Source organism: Argentina anserina, chromosome 6 (genome assembly GCF_933775445.1).
Source record: "Argentina anserina chromosome 6, drPotAnse1.1, whole genome shotgun sequence".
Classification (NCBI taxonomy): Eukaryota; Viridiplantae; Streptophyta; class Magnoliopsida; order Rosales; family Rosaceae; genus Argentina; species Argentina anserina.
In genome coordinates this window covers 16,635,628-16,658,342 of record NC_065877.1, presented here as the reverse complement: position 1 = coordinate 16,658,342, position 22,715 = coordinate 16,635,628, and the positions used below count along the sequence as shown (strand labels likewise).

The 22,715-nt window shown below is 37.2% G+C and overlaps 3 protein-coding genes across 5 annotated transcripts; 2 read left to right on the top strand and 1 right to left on the bottom strand.

Moving 5' to 3' along the window:
- Nucleotides 1-2,049: 2,049 nt before the first annotated feature.
- On the bottom strand, nucleotides 2,050-6,340 carry LOC126798807 (alpha carbonic anhydrase 4-like). Its single transcript, XM_050525869.1, has 7 exons — nucleotides 6,109-6,340; nucleotides 4,720-4,937; nucleotides 4,450-4,556; nucleotides 4,110-4,212; nucleotides 3,166-3,324; nucleotides 2,986-3,039; nucleotides 2,050-2,252 (listed from the first exon to the last, which is right to left on the bottom strand). Exons 1-7 carry the CDS (start codon nucleotides 6,266-6,268, stop codon nucleotides 2,163-2,165), a joined length of 891 nt encoding a protein of 296 aa, XP_050381826.1. The 5' UTR covers nucleotides 6,269-6,340; the 3' UTR covers nucleotides 2,050-2,162.
- Nucleotides 6,341-17,955: 11,615 nt separating this feature from the next.
- LOC126799282 (F-box/kelch-repeat protein At3g06240-like) lies at nucleotides 17,956-19,147 on the top strand. 2 transcript variants are annotated; one of them, XM_050526450.1, is made up of 2 exons: nucleotides 17,956-18,565; nucleotides 18,665-19,147. In XM_050526450.1, the coding sequence occupies exons 1-2, from the start codon at nucleotides 18,179-18,181 to the stop codon at nucleotides 18,695-18,697; spliced, it is 420 nt and encodes a 139-aa protein (XP_050382407.1). In that variant the 5' UTR covers nucleotides 17,956-18,178; the 3' UTR covers nucleotides 18,698-19,147. The 2 variants fall into 2 exon arrangements, with proteins under 2 accessions (XP_050382407.1, XP_050382405.1); XM_050526448.1 differs by having other exon boundaries at nucleotides 17,956-18,574.
- On the top strand, nucleotides 18,586-22,094 carry LOC126799283 (uncharacterized). Of its 2 annotated transcripts, none has more exons than XM_050526451.1 (4): nucleotides 18,586-18,751; nucleotides 19,927-20,004; nucleotides 21,581-21,697; nucleotides 21,780-22,094. In XM_050526451.1, the coding sequence occupies exons 2-4, from the start codon at nucleotides 19,972-19,974 to the stop codon at nucleotides 21,999-22,001; spliced, it is 372 nt and encodes a 123-aa protein (XP_050382408.1). In that variant the 5' UTR covers nucleotides 18,586-18,751; nucleotides 19,927-19,971; the 3' UTR covers nucleotides 22,002-22,094. The 2 variants fall into 2 exon arrangements, with proteins under 2 accessions (XP_050382408.1, XP_050382409.1); XM_050526452.1 differs by lacking the exon at nucleotides 18,586-18,751 and adding an exon at nucleotides 19,651-19,785.
- The last annotated feature ends 621 nt before the right edge of the window (nucleotides 22,095-22,715 follow it).

Below are 22,715 nucleotides of genomic sequence, written 5' to 3'. Positions count from 1 at the left end.
CCCCGAGTATCGGTGTGTTATAGTGAGGTTGATCTTTCCTTGGCATAAGCGTACTTCAAGGAATTTCATAGTGCAGGTATTTTCTTCCGAGACCAGTAAATTGAGAGAGTCCACTGATATTAGGGGTGGACACGGATCAATGCGGTTCAGTTTTGGACAAAACTCATAATTCAACCCAATTTTTTAATTCGGTTCGGTTCGGTTTTCTCATTTTAGAGATTGTGACCCACAACCCAACCCAACCCGTACAGTTCGATTTGGTTCGGTTTTTTTCGATTTTACCCGTACTTAAAATACGTAATATTAGACATTAATTTCAAAATACAAAGTTTAACGCTAATATCAAACATAAAAGGTCCAATTGATTATTCTAAGCCTAATTAATTTTAACATCTCCATAATCCATATTTAGCTCAAGTACAAAAAACACTGCTGTGTTAAAATCATAGAGGAATTTACAGGATATGAAACATTATCAGAATCATTGATTAAAGAATTCAATTCTAGAGTCAAGATACAAAGAGAAGCGACATGAGATAGAGGTCAAGGGAGAAGAGAGGAGCGAGGGAGGAGCTATGTTGACTGGTATTGCAGATTGAAGTGAATTTGTAGTAGAGCGTTAAACTAAGGAGTGAGAGTTTAGAAAGTGAGAGAGAGTCATAAGTTTTTTTTGTCTGTGCGATGAAAGAGGCCGCAAGATTGATTAGGTCAATTAGATTTACACTGATTTTAGTTTTGTTCTATTTTTATAATAAAAAAGTGAAAATATATCAAAACGATGACATTGACCGTTGACTTCAGGTTATTTGAGTCGGTTCGGTTTCGTTCGGTTTATGAAGGACTGAACTTAAAACCCAACCCAAACAAAATCGGTTCGGTTCAATTTTTTTATTTTCGGTTAAGTTTTTTTTTGTTTTTGATTTTTTCCGATTCAATTTGAACTCATAGATGTAGTTTTTTTCCAATTTTCGAGTATGTGTGTCCACCCCTAATTCATATTAACGTTCATGTTCGTGGTCCATCAATAATTTGCTTTTAAGGGAATGCTCTTTTGGTGGGCCATAGTAGGTGCGGGCAATTTGTTATTGGATTGGATCCCTTCATGATCAACATCAGTATTAATACTAATGGTGATACAATATATTGACCACTACGACTGCCGTTCTATAGAGAACTCATCACATACAACCTCTGCACTCCTCTTGAGCTGCCTAGGTGAGTGCAGAGGTTGTGTTCGCATTATGTGCAGCGATAGTGGTTGTAGTTCTATATTTTCTTTTCGGGATTTGACTTTACAAAGAAATGCATGGTGGAAGACTGAGGAGGAAAATGCCTTCAGAGTCTGATGCAAAGAAGCTGAGGGATACACTTCATGTGCTGGGTATCGATCAGAATAATGAAGATATCTTGTATGTCGAAGGATTTTGGGGACGGGACATTTTCAGGTGCAAGATTGGTACTGCAGAACTGAAAAGATAGCAGAAAAGGATGGAATAATGTGGGTTTGTCACTTCCCACTGGTTAGACAACCACAATATCTGAATCTTCAATCTAAAGGAAACCCTTGAAAAATTGTGGATAGGTCGATGGATGGTAATTTGTGTTAATTTATGTACTGCACATGTACTTCTATACAAAGAGGTCGATCAGTGTAGCCAATCGATCAATTTCTAGAAAGGCTTAATGCAATTTATCTCTCTTTACTTCAACCTATGCAACTCTACTCAATCTCCTGTACAAATAAGCATGTAGCTTAACATATGAAAACTGCACAAGACCTTTAGTTTTACCCTGATTAAAATGATTTCCTCCGATACAAGTTCTGGACCTAGTTCATATCTCGTCTGATTATTAGATTGGGATGTAAACAAAATTGGATGTCCATGTGAAATGTGACAATTCTTTCATGTTCGATTACAACATACATATCCATTTCCATGATCGTATCTTTTTATAATGCAGGAACTTGGAGAGGGGAATATTACTGAAGATGAGAGAGAAATACGAAACTAGAAAAGAGTAAGAGATTTAGCTGCATTCAGCTACAAGTCAGGAACATATAATTTTGTTTATAAGATTTATAAATGAATACCCCTCAACTTGAATGTGAATTCCCACTTCCGCTTGGTTTTCCGATCCGTTGCATTTAATCATATATAGACCTAACCAGAACCACCATTCTCGCCTGGAGTGTATAACAGCACTGGTCTCCCATTGAATTGTTGAGTTGGCCTTGCATTTACCGCATATCCCTGAAACAAGTATCAGAAAAGTTTAGCAAGATTAATTGAAATATACATAGAGCTCTTCAACAAGGAAAATGTACGAACAACTATTGTGTCATCAGCTTAATGCTTTAACATTCTTTTGAGTTCTCTTCAATCCTACAATTATATATAGAACACTACTACGTACCAACATGTACTGAACCCTAGCCAATTGTCGTATGAGATCATAAGGATAAGAGAGAGGATTGTAGTAAGTCTTACTCTCACACTCAAACCTCAAGACTATTATGAGTCCCAAAATGTGGCTCCTGCGTTCCATAATTCATTAAATATACAAAGTTATATGAACCTGTCAATAATCTTACGCTAGAACACCAAATTCAAACGAGTTCCACCAATTTCTTCCATTTGACAATATCTTTGAGGCTTTTCTATATTTTTGTTTTGTTTTTCCTCTTTGAGGATCTTTTCTTTAAATCAAGCTTCAGAGAGATTGAATTTAAGACAGGGATATCATGCAAGTTGAAGGTAAGCCACATTGACTAACAACAAGTGGTATGACTGGTAACCAAGCCAATGGTTAGACTCTTAAATAGGCAGCCAGTGTTTTGCCCAAAAAAAAAACGTATGTGCTTGTCAGGAATCATTTACAACATTTGCAGTTTGCACTAACATACTCGAAAGTTTAAAACAAGAGGAGATTAGTTCAATCAGTAGTCGATTCAGAAAAAGAAAAAAAGAAAAAAAAAGAACTTACATCATGAACTGTCTCTCTTAGTGCTCGCACTTGCTCCCTTGAAACCGTTCTCACCTATAAAACGAAAATAATATGTATGTCAGTAAGTTCATATTTGGAATAAGAGACTACAAGATAACCAATAACTTGCACAAATGCTGCCAAAAGAAGAAGTGATCTCTATGATCTGCGAAGGACTACCTTTTTGACTATTGTCCAAATGACACCCTCAGTGCAGGGAGGAACTGTGAGAGAACCAATGTATCTATAATACTTTCTGCTTCCAAACTTAATGTTTCCTGGATTAATAATCCCAATATCAACCTCTTCTTTCCCGACTGAGTTTATGTGGTGAAACAGCTGCCAGGGGGGAATTAAAAATTAAAAATGATAATTTAGGTGAGTAACAAAAGAAAAAGCTACGAGTTTATATATGATATGAATCATATAACCAACAAAATTAAAATCAAAATAATTCGCAGCTTAGATATCAAAACCATATATATCCTAATTTTCAAACTTGAACTAGATAGGGATTCGTTGAGACTGCATAATCTGTTTGAACCAATTTGTACAAATTGACAGTGGCTATATACGGAGGACTACTCTCTCGGTAGGTACCAAAGTGGATTCTGGTTACTAATATGTTTCTAGGATACTTATATAACTCATTGAAAACTCAATACATTGCCAAAAACATTAGACAATATTTAGAGAATCACTAGAAAAGCAAAAACTGTTGTGAAAATGCAGTGAATGTTGACATTGACAACTATATTTAATTAATTAGCTATTTGATAATGTACTGTCAAACATGTTATTATAAATTGAACGTCCAGAAATAGCAATATGAATTGTGACAGAATAGGTGGCATGGTTGTTTGACAATAAAATTGAATCCCTAACTTAGTTGTGGATATAAGGCAGACTACTTTTTCTGCGGGTGCCTGATCGTTCATAAAGTGTGCTGTGAATTGTGACAGAACTGGTGGCATGGTTATTTGACCAAGCAATTGCAATAAATTCCAAACTTAGTCGTAGATATCTTCGTTTTAAGTGATAGTTACGGCCTTTCTGCATTGTCTGTTGAACTTATTTCATAATCTTACAATGTATTATATGACTTGGGAATGAAGAATGGCTACCTCGGAAAGGAAGGGATCTGGTCGGCCATATTTGTATACAATTCCAATAACAGCGAGTTTTCCAGTAGAGCTTCTATGGATTACGTGAAGCTCCAAATCATACCTGAAAAAAAGATTTGAGGCAGACGAAAATCAGGAGTGATTAGAAAGTTCTGTATGGAGGTTAGTCACTAAGTCATATGAAATGGAATTTGCAGTCCACCCAGGTCCCTACACGGCATCCATTTATTATTTAATTTACTAATTATGACATAATCATTTTATCAACTGCACTGCAGTCCATCTAGCAATACTTGCCTACGGTGAATAACAATAATAATAATAATGAGGAAATGAGAACCTTGATCCATTAAAAGTGTGTTCAGAAGGTGAATGCCAATGGCTTTGTAGCAGATTATAGTCTGTGCCATTAATATTGATTTTCCCGGCATCTTCTTTCCACCTCACCTGAAAAATTAAAAAATTAACAGAATAATAAAAAAAACATATGGAGAAAAAAAAAGCAGCAGTCAGAATTTTGTGGAACAAAATCGGAATTCGGTTTTGGCGACTTAACTAAATTTTATTAGAATAAGCATAATGATAGTAGATGAATCTAGGCATAGCTCACCGTAATGTCATGCCCTCTGTTCTTGACAGTAGCAGGGGCTGGTTTGTAATCCCTTTTCAATTTCCCCAAGTTAGGAAAAACCTGCACCCTAATATTTAAAAGATCAATAGGAGATTGCATGTTTCCAGTATCACAAGCTTTCCAGTGTGGGTCAATATCACCCCAATTCTTTGGTCCTTTACCAGTTCCTTCTACATAAGCAAATGGAAGTTCATCACCTGTGCATACAAAGATGTTACTAACATTAGAATCTATGTTTATACTCGAGAACTATATCTCTCTTGATCTTAAGTGAACCATACAATTTACATGTGCTAATGTGAAAGACAGAATCTTTTCTTTTACAGTCAGAAAGAAAAGTGGTGATTCTGTAAAACTAAAGAGAGAAGCTAATACTTCCTTTGATGCCAAGGATGCTTAAGAAAAGAGATCGTATGATAGAAACATGGAATACAGTATGTCGAATATCAGTTCAATCGTGTGACAATAATGGTGCTCAACTTTGAAATTATTCAGGTCCATAGTGGGATATGATCAATTTTAATGATATATAGATAGATCTAACTCAGATGCATAATTTAGTATCAGAGGCCACCAAAGAGGCATTATTGATCTGATTAGTAAACAAACTAACAAAGGTTGTAACATGTGAATACACCTAACAAATGTATTAGGGGTCCAAATTAACACATTATTATAAGCTTATAAAGCACTATAGTCTATTAGATATAATGGAAAAATGAGCATTCGAGCCTTTGTATAAGTAAACAGCTTCCTAAGAATAATAAATAGCCCTCTAATGGAGATTTATTGTAAGAAACCACCGTTTCATCAAGATCAGCTACGAGAGTAGGCTTACTATTGTTGATCTAGATGTAACGCTGGGAACAATTTATGGGTGACAACTGATCTAAATAATAGAAGGAGAAGATGATTTTTTTTGTTTTTAATAAGGGAGAACATGAGATTAGCTACTTTATCAGATTAAACAAATATAGGAATGTTTCACGTAGCTATTATTATATATAACTATATACACACATAGAAACATGTTTCTGTATATAGACAATTCAAACTCAATTTCCAAGAGCTTTGACAAAAATAAGAATCAAACAAAAAATAAAAGACACAAAATACAAGAACTAGAACTCAAAACCCAATACATGGGGAGCACGAAGCTGATCGACTCGAGAATGGTATATATATATTTTTTTTTTTCAGAATCAAGAATGATAAATGCTAATGCTACAGACATTGAAACAGTATGAAGCAAAGAGGAACCATATAACCATTGAAGATCAATCATATTATCCTGTTAAGTGATAACATCATAATGAGGCGAACGTAAACCAGAACAAAAATAATGAGGAGAGGAATTGGAAAGCTTACCAACTTCACCAGAGTCATCAAGTGCCGCTCTGCAAATGGGGAAAAAGGAGTGATGGGATGAAGAGATCAGGAAACCCAAAATGAGAAAGAAGAACAAGTTGGGTCTGGGGTTGGGGATGAAGAACGACATGATGAGTTGCTTCAGAATTGGAAATGGCATTGCACAAAGGAGTGTGATGAGTCGTGTTTATATAATGGAGCACAGGTCTGCTGTTTTTAAAGAGTAAAGAGGAACGGCAGCTTTCCTCGTCTCACGCTCTGCGGTCGCGCGCGTAACACTCGAACTTTAAGAGAGTTACCAAAAGAAAAGGTGATTTTGAGGAGGATATGTACCACATATGATAATCGGCACAAAAGCACACAGTGCAGCAGTACTGCAGAATAGAATTTTCCGTATATTATGAGGCTAAAATTTGTGTTTGAAAGGGTATTTCGATAATTTCCACTATTATCTTGACATACTTACCTTTTTTTAACGTGATATTGTGTAAGAACAGACAATTATTGCATTTCATCAGAAATTTCAGTTGATCGATGTCAATTTTATTACAATGTCAATCATAATTGTCACGGCCCGAATTTTTGAAATAATAAAATTTCAAATTCGAAAACATGATAAATCGAATAAAAATTAGATAATACACTTACATAGTAATACAAAATTGAGCAACAAGTAAATTTAAGCGCTCCTAAAAAAAGTATTACAAACAATACAAGAATTACAAAACTCCTACCTCTAATTCAATTTCTCTAACATCTTCCATTGTGAATCTGAAAACCCTCACCTGCACATATAACTATACACTATGGATTAGTACACCGGGTTGTAAACAACAAATCTAATAAGCTTATAAAGTTCATATGAGTAAACCTGACTCAAGAAACTCATTCTTATAATTCTTCAAAATAATCAACCTCACTTAACTCCACAAAATGCACTTACACAAAATGCATGTTAAAAATTAGTAATTCCTGCATAAAAAGCATAATTCAGGAAGTTACAAGTGAAAGCAAATAAGATAAGCATATATTTTAGTTCAGGAGATCACATGCATAAAAAAGAAAAACACAGAAGAAGAATTTAACAACTCAACGTCTCAACCCAAAATTCAAGACTTAAATGTTACACACAACCATTCGTTATAGGCTGCGTTTGGTAAAACTTTTTAGCTCCCCATCTTATAAGCAATGCATTTAGAAGTGTTTGGTAAAGACACTACAGCCCGCTTCTGTAAGAAGCGCTGGCTTTTTCAGCCGATAAGCAGAAGGAGGGAGACATCTCTTTTTAGAAGCCGCTTCCTGGCTTCCGCGGTCTATACTGTAGCAAATTTTAATGAATCTTTCGTAATTCCATTGGGTACCCCCATCCACTTCAAGTAATTACGCCACCCAATCTAACTGATGCCGCCTATGTCTTTTCCCTTGTCACATCCTGGAATTGGAACATGATAGTATATTGAGATTTAAAAGGAGATTAGCAAGCAAACAGAACGATTAGGTTTCGCTCAGACACTCACTAACGTGAACAAATGAATAAAAAATTTCGACAAGATAAACATGTTCACGAAAAATAAATTATACTACTTTACATTTCCGCGAAAATAAATAATTTATACAACAATAATGCGAAAGGTAGCGTTAATGCCACCGACCCAAATTAAACAAGTTGACAATCCAATTTTTACAAGAAAACATTGTTAATAAACATAGGAATGAAATGCATGAAAGAGAATACGCTTGTTAACTTTCAAATGAGGCTCCTAGCTCCGGAATAACAATTGGACTTGCAAGACAACTATCGTAGGGGTGAGCGTCGCCTCGCTTGCCCATAGAGGCCAGCCCGCCCATGAGGTTTGAAAACCAAAATCAGGTAAAGATAAACTTTATAAAACATTGAGGGTAGGTGTTTGGCCAGAGAAAACCATATTCAACTTCAAGAAATACTCGACCGATCCTAGTTTGTGAATACAATCATGCTAAAATAGTTTGTGGAGCTCCAAAGGTAGGGTAAGGCAAATTCAACTTCAAGAAATACTCGACCGATCCTAGCGACTAAATAGTCGAGGCCAACTATATGTCTGTTATATAACAGAGTAGCGAGAGTGTCCATTGAAACGGAATGCCCTCAATAGTATAGAATATAATGGATCCAATAATAAACTCCTCCAGAGGTTCACGGTCATCGAGACAATAGGATTGCCTAGGATGCTAGGCTCCCGTCACTCTCAGGTCAACACACGCGAAGATTCACTACTTACCCTATCTCCAAATCGTGCCTAGTCTCGGGTTTTCACAACATTTAATGTATCATAAATTATTCAACCGAGAACTAGACTATGCAATTTATTTGGCCAAATACAACATAGGAGGGTTAGCTCCCCTACCTGGAATGACATGCAGAATCCCAACTGATATCCAAATCCAATGCATAGCTCCTGCTGCCGTTACAAGTCTCCGAAAGATCCTCATAACATCAATTCTGAGTTCATGATGTATAAAAGAGTCAACATCAAAGTCGAATATCGAAAATAAGTTGACTCAATCCTTTCCTAGTTTAACCAGGAATTGACCATGTTGCCAATTCTCCGAAAATCCGAAAATAATACAATTTCAATAGTCGATCGATACTAAGCATACTTTATGGTTATATAAGTTACTCAGTATCATATCGACGACTTATTTATTATACCGACACATTTCTGCCAGGGGCATTTTGGTCATTTCACATCACAGTAAAACAGGAAAAGGATAAAAGTAAAACAGTAAAAACCAACTTTTCACCCTTATCACTCCGATCATATTTCCGGCCTCCCAAACCACCTCCGATCGATTCATAAACAACCAACAAACACCAAAACCAACATAATGCAACAATGAGAACACTACAGAGGCAACAAGAAGATCAAATTTTACCTCTGGTGACAAAAATGCATAGGTAAAAGGCCGTGATTCTCTTAGCCTCGATCCGGAGATGCTGCCTTGCCCATACGTGTTGCCACTGTCCTAAAAGCCTTCACCAAAATCATCTTGTCGATGCAGAGATGAGGAAAAGAATCGTCGGCATTACAAGGGTCACGGCAGAGAGAGGAAAGAGCGATGTTAGGTTTCAATTCGATGAAAATACGAAGAAAAAAAACATGATCAAATGGTAATTGAGGTTGGCTTACCAATTCGATGTATATAGGCTCGCCGATGCTCTTGGAATCGCCGGAAGGAGAAAGCTCGATGGTGGAGCACAGCGGCAGTGAAGAACCAGTAAAGGAGAAAGGGGTTAGTTTCAAATCGGCGAAACCAAAGGTAGAAGTGGATTAGGTTTACAAGATGATGGCATGGCTTACCAAGAGAAGACCGAAGAATCCACCGGAGGTGATAAGATCGCCGGAAAATCACCCAAGGCATCCCACTGTCTCTACTTCTATTTCACCAAATGCGAAGGTGAAAGGACGATCGAGGTACATGGTAGTCAAGATGGTGGTAGTGCATGCCCCAGTCTCGCCAGAACGACGGCGGTCAATTAAGGAAAAGGTTTTTGGGGTGGTTCGGTGCGGTCTCGGTGAGAGAACAAAGAAGAAAAAGAAAGAAAAGAAATGAGGGAGAAGAAGACGCGAGGGGGAGAAGAGAAAGAAGAAGTTGGGCTCGAGCCTTGGGTTCGGGTGAAACAAAAGAATTGGGTTTCGTCAAAAGCCTGAAAACAAATGCCCAAAACTGAAAAGTATTTTAAAACTAAATACAACTTTTAGAAAATCGTAAAAATAAAACCGAGTATCAGAAAAATATTCCGAACACATTTCTGAGCTCGTGGCCACGTGTAGCTTAATAACAAACTATGTTTTCGACACTTAACTTAAATGTCGATTAATTTGTCGGTAATTCGAGATTAAAAATCTTGGGTCTTACATCCCTCAACTAGATCTCTCGCTCGGTTCTCTTCGAAAGACGTTGTTCCTCATTCGGTGCCTCCTTTTAGGGATCAAATCGCTTTGAAAGATGAAGGTCTCAAGGTAATAGAAACAAGAAGTTTATTCAATTTTTGTGATCATGATTTGGTGTCTTTTTGTACTTCTACAGTGATTATTGTTATTTTGATGTTAATGGTTAGTGCATTGTTATTGAGCAAAACACCATTGATTGTGGCTCGTACGATTGATGATGATATTATTGCCAAAAATTTGATTGAAGTAATTGAACTCCACTGATTGTGAATCTGCAGAATACTGCATTTTCTGAAATTGTATTATTGTAAACAATATATGACCCTTGAACAAATTCTGATTGTTGTTAAATATTTTCGTTGATGTTGTTAAAAGAGAGCTTGATATATACATGTTGTTGAATTTCAGACTTAGCTACATGAATTTGGTGCTTTCGATTTTTAGTTTTTTTTTTGCTGCCTTGAATATTTGATCATATTGGATTTCCTTTCTATTCTGTTTGTGACTTGTGTCTCTCTGTAGTTTTGCCATCATTTGGGTTGGAGGCTTGGCATCAGGTAATTCATAGCACTTATTTGTTGATGAACTTAAGATGCCCTCATTGTGTATTTGTGATAACTTGAACAATGAACTTGTAAGATGCGTTTAGTTGAATTGAGTCATGGAGTTTGATTAAAATTTGGGAAATGGGTGTGAAACCTTGGTGGGTTCTATATGCAAGAGAAGAATGAATAGGCCTTTGAACAATGGCAATATTTGTCAAGCTTAGCGACAACTTTGGGGGTAGCTGCTTAGAGTGCTTGGGTGTTTAATTGAAATGGCAAACACCCGGATTGTATCGATGCTTGGTTTCATAATGTGTTTCCTTACTGATTAACACTTTGAATTGCATGAGAATCTGGGATACACTGTGTTTAATTTGATACACGCTATAACCTACATCTTCAGTCTTCTTCTGTCGAAATTAGGAGAAAAGGCCTAATGTGGAATTGTGCTAAGTTCTACAGTATTTTGTAATATACCACGTATGTATACACACAATTGTCATCATGTTTTAGTTTTCTTATATACCTCCTCTTCAGTCCTTCAGGTTATTATCAATTTGAGTTTACAGTGATTAGTCGTCTAATAGACACTAAGTAAGTTGGCGTCTATTTGGGGACACATAGGCACATGATTTATTGCTGAATTGAAAGTATTGATGAGTTTTATGTGATGAATTTAGTTCTTTGTTTAATCATTCAATTGCAATTTGTATTTAACTTCTTTTTTGGTCTCAGTGGTGAGTAGTTACAGGTAGTGATATCTCTCTTTCAAAAACAATTCAGCTTATATAGATTTCTATGTTTTACAGATTCTGTGTCTCCTTTATTTTGGAATTGGGGTTGTTAGTCACAAGTTTTTGAATGTACAATACCCCTATTAAATATGGAAGTATGTACACTTGATGTTATTTTTGTTTTCTATTTATGTGCTGATTTTCCCTCGTAGAAATGTTGAATGGTTCTATGTTACCTCTATGTTTTTAACCGACATTGTTTTGTTGTGCTTACACTGAATAACTCCTATTGACCCGAAGCATACCATTCAGCTCTAGTTATAGTAAATGACTATACATGTTGCTAAATTTCGGACATCGCTACATGAATTTGGTGCTTTCGATTTTTTACTTTATGTTTTTTGCTGCCTTGAACATTGGATCAGATTGAAGTTCCATATTTTGAATATTGATGTCTATCTTCCTCTCATTGAAACTTGTTTGATATCTTCTCATTATAAACCTTGAACTTCTGATATGAATTAGTCAATCTCAGTGGTCTAGTACAACTTTCTTAGAACATGACTCATATTACAGGTAGATAAAGGTTGCTAATTAATCATTATGCTCTTTCTTATTTTGCTCCTGTTTTGGTTTGGTGTGCATATGTATTTTGATGTAGACATTTATACTTATGATAATTTTATTTTGGATGAGTACTGAGATACTTATTTAGAAGCCAACAACCATCATCCATGAGGTTGTTGATGACATGAATTTGAATATAGGTGTCATAAGCATGGAAGCTAGTTGCATGTGGATGAAACCTGCTTACTTAGTTCATTCATGCCATTGTAACTGTAATCTCAGTTTCTTGTGACTGCCTTTTTTGCAAATTAGTTATCGATCACATAAGTACCCTCATTGCCTCATACAAAGTGTCAAGATATGTATATTATCTTTGGACAAAAGAATACACTTATATTGTTGGAACATACTACTTTATTCTTGTCTACTTAGCAAGACTTTTATTGAGTTGTGATTTTTTTACATAAAGCATAAGTAGCTGGAAATAGAGATAGTTCACACTAGCTATGGAGAGGAACATGAAGAGATATGAAAAATGTTGTAATCAATTGAAGTTGTATTTCAAATTGTACAATACATTAAAGAATTTATGGTTGAAAATGTATATATTTTTAATATATACCTCTAGTTTACCATTAATATTGGTGGCTTTGAGAACACACTGATTACCCAATAGTGGGACATGAAATTATTTGTTGTCTTGGGTGGTGGGATGTCACTGATGTTTATTAGTGTGTAAATCCCCAATAGAACTTGTTATAGAACTAGTACCGAGACTTTGATAATTGTAGTACACAAACTGATTATTTATGTAGTTGCATGATCAGAATCAAGTTGTAATGTTAAAAATATATTTAATTAACATATTTTAAAACCATCCAATATTAATCATATGAAACACTATTTTACAATAAAAATCAACTTGAAAATATCTTACATGTCTAAATTGGTCATTTGATAAATTAAAAAGCAAAAGTCAATTTGAGTTTACCATACGCGTTGTCACTACTTCTGCCACTAACAACCACTTATAAAAACCAGTTTACCAAACATTCAGCTACTTTACTTATCAGCCACTTATTTTCAGAAATAAGCATTAGCCAGTTTTTTTAATAAGTTCAGTTGTACCAAACACTGCCATAGTCCTTCATAAAACACTACAACCAACAACAACAAAATTGAAAAGATATCCATTCAACTCACAAAATTCTACTCATGAGATTACAGCGGCCCTATCATCGCCTCATTGAATAGATTCACATTAAATACTAGAGCTTTATCTAATCATTCATCTAACCTACAAAACAAGTTCGGGTCGCGCGACTGCCTCTTTTTCAACTTTCTGATTTTCTAAATTAGGTTTTCCAAAAAAATCCCTTTTATACCCTTCAAGAATCGGAAACCAAACTTCTGTTGCTAACAACTTCCACATACAACATCCGAATAAGGTGTGCCATATGTCCACGAATTCGTGTCGACGAGCTCTACAACTTTTATGAAGGAAGTTATCAGAGATAAGTGACGGATTACAAGTCAACTCTTGAGCCACTGGAAACATAACGTTTTTCAACCTTTAATTTCCGAAATCACTTTCATTTCATAATGACAACAACCAGAATGTGTAGAATGTGAATTTAATCGAATTACCAATCATAATAATTTACGAGACATTAAAAGAAATGAATCTCGAAAAATTTAGGATATTACATTCTACCCCCCTTAAAGGAATTTCGTTCCAAAATTCAAATACTCCACTCAACACACAACTGCGGATACATTACCCTCATCATGGCGATTCCACAAAACCTTAACCAACTCCACCTCTTTCCTATGAAGCTTCTTTGTTGACCTATCCAAGATATGAACCGGCTCGACAACAAAGGTGGTATTCTCCTTCACCTTGATGGAGCTGTGATCAATCACATGTGACTCATCTGATACATACTTCCTCAACAAGAAAATGTGAAAGATGTTGTGAATACCAGACATGCTTGTAGGTAAAGCTAGCCGATAGACCAAATCTCCTACCTTCCCTTCTCAAAAGACCCAACATACCTCGGAGCTAACTTTCACTTCTTGCCAAATCTCACCACACCCTTTATAGGTGAGACCTTTAGGAACACATGATCACCAATCTCAAACTCAACATGTCTCCTCTTTAAGTCGGCATAGCTCTTCTGTCTACTCTGGGATGTTTTGATCCTATCTCGAATAATCGAGAACTTCTCCGAAGTCTCTTGAACAACTTAGGACTCATTAGCCCTTCATCACCAACTTCGGCCCAACAAATAGGTGATGTACATGGTCTACCGTAAAGAGCCTCATAAGGTGTTATGCCGATGTTAGAATGGTAACTATTGTTGTAGGCAAACTCAATCAACTTCAGGTGATCCTCCCAACTTTCCTTAAAATCAAGAACACAAGCTATCAACATATCCTCCATCACTAGATTCACCCATTCTGTCTGCCCATCAGTTTGAGGATGAAATGTTGTACTCATATCTAAGATAGTATCCAAAGCCTTCTGTAAACTACCCTAGAACTTCGAAGTGAAACGTGCATCCCTATCCGAAACAATAGAAACAGGTGCACCATGGAGTCTCACTATCTCATCCACATATATCTTCCCTAACACATCCACTGAGTACTTCATCGATACCGGAAGAAAGTGTGCCGACTTCGTCAATCGATCAACAATCACCCACATTGCATGGTGATCCTTCCTAGACTTAGGCAATCTTGTCACAAAGTCCATGGAAATTTGCTCCCACTTCCAAAGAGGAATAGGCAATGGCTTCAACATGCCAGCGGGTCGCTGATGCTCAACCTTCACTTGTTGACAAGTAAGTCACTTTAACACAAAATTCATCCACGTCTTTCTTCATCCCATTCCACCAGAATTGCCTACGAAGGTCTTTATACATCTTGGTGCTCCCTAGGTGCATTGTATAACGAGATCGATGTGCTACTCCAAGGACCACCTCTTTGACACCTCTTTGAGATCGGCACAATCTGGAACACACAATCTTGCCCCAAACCTCAAACCTCCATCGGATCCAATTTTCCACTCAGATGGACATTCATCAAGCGAAGCTACCACAAGACCCTGAAAATGATCCTTGAAATTAGTGTAGACTGCATTGAAACACTACTAAGAAAGATCGTTGGTTCTCCTCCTGATTGCACAAGATCAAACCCAGATGCGGTCTTAAGCATAAGCCATTCTTGAACCATGAGAGAAGCTATCATACCCCTCGGTCTCCTACTCAAGGCATCGGCAACCACATTTGCCTTTTCAGGATGATACTCCAAAGTAAAGTCATAATCCTTAAGAAGCTCCATCCATCTCCTCGGCCTTATGTTCACCTTTTTATGTGAGAACAAATACTTCAAACTCTTATGATCAGAAAAGAGCTGAAATTTCTCAACATACAAGTAATGCCTCTAAATCTTGAAGGCAAAAACAACTACAACAAGCTCTAGATCATGAGTGGGGTAGTTCTTCTCATGAACCTTCAACTGTCTAGAGCCATAAACAACCACACCTCCATGTTGCATCAACACATACCCAGACCTTGATGCGAAGCATCACTATAAATGATATAACCACCCCCACTAGTGGGAATTGTCAACACTGAGTCGTAATGAATCTAATCTTTAGCTCGTTCAAGGCCTCCTCACAAACTGAATATCCTTCTTGGTTAACTTAGTCAGAGGCGAAGCAATACTAGATAACCCTACAATGAATCTCTGGTAGTAACCCGCCAACCCAAGGAAACTACAAATCTTTGTACAAGTCTTAGGACGACTCCAACTCCTCACTTCCTCCACGTTTGACAGATCTACTAACACGCCGTCCTTCGAGACCACATGACCAAGGAACTTAACTTCTTCCTTCTAAAACTCACACTTCTCGAGCTTGGCATACAACTTTGCTTCCTTTAGAGTTTGCAGCACAATTCTCAAATGCTTCACATGCTCTTCTTGGGACTTGGAGTATATCAAGATATCATCAATGAACACCATCACAAAATTATCCAAGTATTGGCTAAAGATTTGGTTCATCAAACTCATAAAACCGGCAGGAGCGTTCGTCAGTCCAAATGGCATGACAACAAACTCAAGTGTCCATACTTGATCCTGAAAGCCGTCTTAGGGATATCCTCCTCCTTCACCCTGAGTTGATGGTAACCGGATCTCAGATCAATCTTAGAGAACACGTAGCCCCTCTAAGCTGATCGAACAAGTCATCAATCCTAGGCAAAAGATACCTATTCTTGATGGTCACCTTGTTCAACTCCTTGTAGTCCATACAAAAACGTAGTGAACCATCCTTCTTCTTCACGAACAATACCCCGGTGCGCCCCAAGGTGAGACACTAGGTCTAATGAACTCTTGGTTCAATAACCCATCCATCTGCACCTTCAATTCCTTAAGTTCGTTCTGCCCCATCCGATAAGGTGCCTTCAACACAGGTGCAGTACCAGGTACAACATCAATGCAAAAATCAACAACTCTCCGAGGAGGTAAACCCGGTATCTCCTTAAACACCTCACTATACTCGGACACCACCACAGTGTCTGCTATAACTATCTCACTAACCACTGACTCAACATGTGCCAAGACTCCTGTCCTCATGACATTATCTGACTTGAGGTAACGAAAAATTGGCTCCTCGGGAACATGGAAAAACACTACCATGTCAAAACAATCAAACACTACCATGTCAAAACAATCAAAAGGGTATCACGAACTTCGCTATAGACCAACTTCTTTTTCCTAGCTGAACTGCAAATAAATTTGACAGTAACATCCCAACTATCTAGCAAGGAGGTTAGCAAAATCAACGCCTTTAGGTGATCGTCCAACTTGATATCCACAGTGGCCAATTGTTCGCCAATATCACAAACTGCAGCTTATTGTTTTCGCACAGAGCCTCCTTTGTTCATCTTCATTGAAAACAACTTTCTCAATTAATGCACTTGTTTGATAGCACCTGGCTTCTCATACATATTTGCTATAGTGTCCATTAACTCTTGGGTAGTTTTCTCATTTATCACATCTCGTCGAACCTCATTTGATAGCAATAGTCTAATAGTTCCTAAAGCTTGAGCATCGAGCTCATCCCAATCCTCTTGTTCCATGTTCTTTGGCTAACTCCTTTCAAAGGCTTGGACAGTTTCTTCATATTCATATAGTCAATTATCTGAGACCTCCACATAACAAAGTCATTCCCATCAAACTTGTCAACCTTCATCTTGGTCTTTAATTCTCATCTTTCCGCTAGCTCACGGAACCTTGCTCTTGATACCAAATGATAGGAAATTCGGGTCACCTTCCGAACTCCCTAGCCCAAGACCGAAACCGATTGAAGACAATAACCAATAACAATACAAGCAGACACAAGAATTAATGAGGTTAAGTCAAAACAGTTGACATACGTCCTCCGGTGATGGTGATGGTGGATCCATTAAACAAGGGGAACGTCTGCATCACACCAGGTTTAAGACTGCACCATTTTTCCTTAAAAAGATGACGTCATTTTCCGTATAGATGACGTCATGTATCTGTTAAGTCAACCGTTTGAGAAGAGAAAAAAAATGAAACCGGTCGTACGCGTGAAACTGGGTTTCTAGTAAATGGCCGCAGTTGAAGAACAAAAATCGGAGGAAAAATTGAGGTGATTGCTGCTGAAGCTGAAGAAGAACAAGAAGAAGTAGCACAGGATGAAGAGGACTGGTCATCGGGTTCCGACATCAGAGACGCACTGGGCCAATTGGATTCGAAGGACGACGACGCCTTCACTATAATTCTGCGCCGCCCGAACGCCCACGGAGGCCTTCTCGCCCTAACTCCTCAACTCGCAATGGGTCTTCTCATCATCCGAAACCCCGACTTCCGTCCGTGCCGGCTCCAAGTACTGGCTCTCTCTCATCTCCGACCCTAACTTCCATCGCCACCACACTCTCCGAAACCCCAAAATATCCGGTCCCTTTCTTTGGGTTTGTTGGTTTAATTGGAGGACGAAGCTTTCATTCCCAATTGGTTTTCCAGGTATGTTTTCAACAGTTGGTAATCTGGAAGGGTGTTCTCAATCTTGGCATGAGTTTTCATGGGCAGAATACTAATTTGTGCTAAATTGTTCATGCTTCTTTGAAATTGCAACCAACATAAGGAGATTCTAAGTGTGAATGGAGGGTTTCATTGGTTGGTTCGAAGTGTCCGTGATGGATTATCATCCACGATCATCATATCTTTTCGTTTAGCAGAGGAGGATGTTGGTGAGATTCCAATGCCGCCGGGTTTTAATGTTGTTGAAGAAGATGAGTATTATGTCAATGTCTTTGAGGGATGCCTGTGTTTGGGGAAAAAGGATGATCTAGTGTTTTGGGTCATGAAGGAGTATGGAGTGGCCAAATCCTGGATTAGAGTAAGAATGCCCATACCATTTTATGGAGGGTTACATTGTGGATTTGTGAAGAAAAAATATCATCTGCTGCTCTTACAAGAAAATATGCGACTGCAGTTAGCTATGTACAATTTTGGTAGGAAAAAAATTCGCAACCTATCAATTTGTGGAGTTAGCGAGCCTTGTTCTGCTGGGATTTACTTGGAGAGCCTTGTGTCACCTAATAACTATTGCATCCCTCAGTCATTAAGCATTGCAGCTGCAATGCAGGTGGAATATGTAAATAATTAAATCTACTGAAGCTCTTCTAGAGATAAGTAATTATATTTGTTTATTGAGCTTTTACAACCAATTCTTTTTGTATTGCAGGAGCAAGTACATTTCCACCAGAGGACATCTTAAGCTGTAGTGGTGTGCTTGGGGAATGGTTTTTCTCATGTTTTGGTCCAACATCAGGTGCATATGAACCTCAGTTGTCATCTTTTGGTTTAAAGCTAGTTTCGGTTTCAAGAAGAATTTCTGTAATTTAGTTCCATAGTGCCTCCTACTTCAAGTGTTCAAGTACTAGTTTAGCTTAGTATCGAACCTTTTATGTATTTGGCAAGTGCTGGTGTTGCTGTCACATTTAGTATTTCTAATACTTACTTTGAAAGTTTCTGTCAGTGCTTAAATCCCCTGATTTTAGAGTTGCTTTGTTAGTTTCTAATTTGTTTGATATGCTAGCAGCTAAATATCCTTTCACAGAACTATATAGCAATGCTTTTCTTTTAACAGCTCTTCCACTGCCTAAGTTGATTTGTTTAGATTGGGTCGTAGTTTAGCTTGGGTATCATCCTTAAACTGCAAGCTAATGAAGCATGTGGATCATAGTGGAATTGTGATCCAATCGAGACTTGTGCCCTGTTTGAATAGGGTGATTAGGAGTAAGGATTTAGATATGGACGTTTCATTTTCAAATCAGCCTATTTGTGCAAAAATTTTAATCACCCTTTGGATTCTATCAAACGAATTGGCTTGATTTGATGAAATAGCTAGGTGACCATAGTTATTTCAAATATAACTATCCTCTTTTTCTGAAACATAGAACTTTGGTCTCTTTTCGGCTTTCGCATCTACTTTCAATGCAGTGCACAACTTGGGCAGACTTTTGTGTGTCGATTCATGAAGGAGGTCTCTCGCTCTTCTTTTAATATGATAGGCAGGAGGATTTATATCTTTTAAATTTTGGTGAATTTTGTTTATTCATTGTTTCTGATGTAAGATGGGAGCACTCCATTTTACTGCATTTCTTTCATCTATGGCTGCACCTTTAAATCCAATTGTTGGTCTGGATTTAAGTCAAACATTGGTGTATTAGCAGTTTAGCACTGAAAATATAGCCTTTCAACTTTTAGTTACTTAGGTAGGAGAAGACATGGTAAAAGAAGAGATTTTAGCTGTTAACATTGTTGGATTGGAGATGGCCTGAAAAACCTTTGTGCATTGGCCGAGTAAGTTCCATGAACTGAAAATTGTTTGGAAATTTTTTTTAGTACTGTTGTAGTTTTAAGGACATTATTTATATCAGCAGATGTTTGAGAAATTATGCAGACTTTTCAGCTTGTATTGATTTTTGTGATGGCAATTAACAGGTATGAGGAGCGGGGCTTCTTATGTACACATAAAGTGTCCTTAATATGTTTGTCGGGAATGAACTGCAGATAAAAAAGGTTCGTCTTGTTTATATACATTATATAACATTATCAACGTAATTTTACTCTCCTTTCAGCCCTCAGTTGCGCTCTATCAAAACAGACATTTTTTTTTAAATGTGAAAGCTTTGAGCCAGTGTCCACTTATAGATGGAGAGTGCTATGAGTTTTATAAATGACAGTTAGCTTATTGACTAGGATTGTTGGTGGTGCTGATTGTTCGACTAGTTTTTAAAAGCTGAAAAACCTCACTGTTTTCATGCGATTTCTCTAGTTTAGAATTGCTGGATTATTTTCCATGTTAAATATATCTGAAACTCTCCAGTTCTCGTCAGTTTGAATGTTCGCAGTTCTTTAAAATCATAATCTGTAATGACTGGTAGGGCTTATATCAACTAATCTTCTTTTAAAAAGACTAATCACACATCTGTTTGCATTAGTGAGGGCGACCATGTATTGTTTGGTTTGTAACCTCAATGGCAGTATAGTACCCGTCAGGTGGAAATTTTCAACAAAATAATTTCTTCATTGTGTGGTTTTCTGGCAAACCGTGAATATTGTGAGGCAGACGAATGATGTGAAATCAAACCAAGGCAAGTAGACATAGTGAGGAAGTGAAACTAAACTGAGGCAAACTATTATGATGTAAAAAAAAAACCAAAAAGAAAATTAGGATGTTGAACTTTTTGCTAGTAAATTTCATTCGGCTTATCTGAACAACTATTGGATTGTGAGTTCATGTTATGATCTCTGAATTCAGAAGGGTGCAGGAGGATGTTATTAGGATCATGTTTTCAATAGTCGGTAATCTGGAAGGGTGTTCTCAATTGGCATGTGGGCTTAAAATTTTTGTGGTTCTTCCTTATTATGTATCTTATAATTTTGAAATGCATGTGGTCTAAAGTGGGGAATATCTGTGAAATTCAGCTAGTAGTCGCAATGCTGTGGTATCTAGAATTCTTGATGATTTTACTAATTCTGTGCTTTTATGCTTACAAGTTTTAGAGTTGTTTGCTTTTTAAGAATTGGAATTTATGTTCTAAACCAGGAGAAGAACTCCATAAGATGGTACTGGCAAACTATAATCACATTCAGCTTTATGCCTTATCTTCTTGATTTTTGGCATTCTTTGGTTAAGAGGTTGTTTTGTGTGCCTGTGTCTTTGTGTCTCTGTGTGCAGTGTGCACCCTATAACGAAACTTAGGGGTTAATAGGAGGTTGAATCTTAGAAAGTAGGTGAACTTAGCATTGGCTGTGTGCCCAAGAATCAAACTTTCTGTTGAAGTGGCCACCTTTTTAGGTTCAGAGTTTTTCTTTTGAGCTACTAGAATTAACTTCTCTAATAAAATAACACTGGGGAGTTGTTTTGGACTGGCATAATGAGTTACCTTTATTAACTGACATCAATCATAGCCTTTTTTCATGGGTAGATCATATGTGCTTCACACTATTCTTTGATATATGATTATTTTATTATTGAGAATGTTTCTTGGATATATAATAAGCATTATATAACATTTTTAATATGTTGGCAGATCTGGTTGCTTGACAATGTTAGCATGATTTGTGAATGTCTTTCAATGTTCCATTTCAGTTTGCTTCTTTCACAATCATCAATCCAGAATCTAACCATATTCAAGACAATGACCATGATGGTGGGATTTATGTCATAAGGCATATGCAGTACTATAACAATAGATGGTACGAAGGGGTAAGTTCTTTTGGCCATACTGTATGATGCAATTTTAGTGCTCATGCCAATAGCCTAATAAAATTTCGGCATGCATGTGCAGTTCAATTTTGTGGATCAACGCAAACAACTAGCATTGGAAATAGTCAAAAATCCTTTAAACGAAGTACATGCTGCCGTCAACATTACCATTACAACACATTACTTGGAATCGAACGATCAAGGTTTGATGAACTGTGGGAATTGCTTGCAGCAAAGAAGTCTAAATACGATGGGCCACGCAAATATCGGAATCATCGAAGAAGGCGTTAAACTAGCTTTCTAGAACAATACAGCTCAAATGTCAAACTTATTTTGTTACTTTGCATAATTCGTGAGATTTCGTCATATAATAAATTAATTTTTAATTTTAGAGTAATGCAAATGGACAAATGTGCATTAATCGATTTGGGCTTTGAAATTGTTTTTCAAATGGTTTTGCTCTAGAGAGGTCTTATGATATACTGAATGTAGAATTTTTAAGTATTTGGTAAACTAGTATATTTTTGTTTTTCTACTTTGCTTTTATAGTTTCATAATGATTAAGTTGTGATACTTAGTGATCTAATGATTAAGACCCACACTCTCTGTGTCCGATGCGGACGCCGGAGCTTCCATCTCCAGAAGTCTCACTGCTCCGCCTGTGCTAACCCTGCCGCTCGCCTCAGAAAATAGAACTAGAGTGAGAAGGCTCTGCGCAGAACGACTATCGGAACATGGCGCTTGAGGTACCTTCGCCACGGGCCCAGGAGGTTCAAGGGCGCTTGAGGTACCTTCGCCACTGCTACTGCCTAGACTTGAGAGGTGGAAGAAGGAGCCAAGTTTGATTTGTTTTGTTTTCGCTTTTGATAGTTCTTCCGGATATAGAAATTAATTTCGGATCATTGCTGTTGAATGATTTAAGACCGGCTTTAGTTTTTATTGCTAGAGAGTTATCATGAATGCCAAGTACTCTACCGTTTTATCTATAAAAAAAGTTTTAGGAATATATATATATATA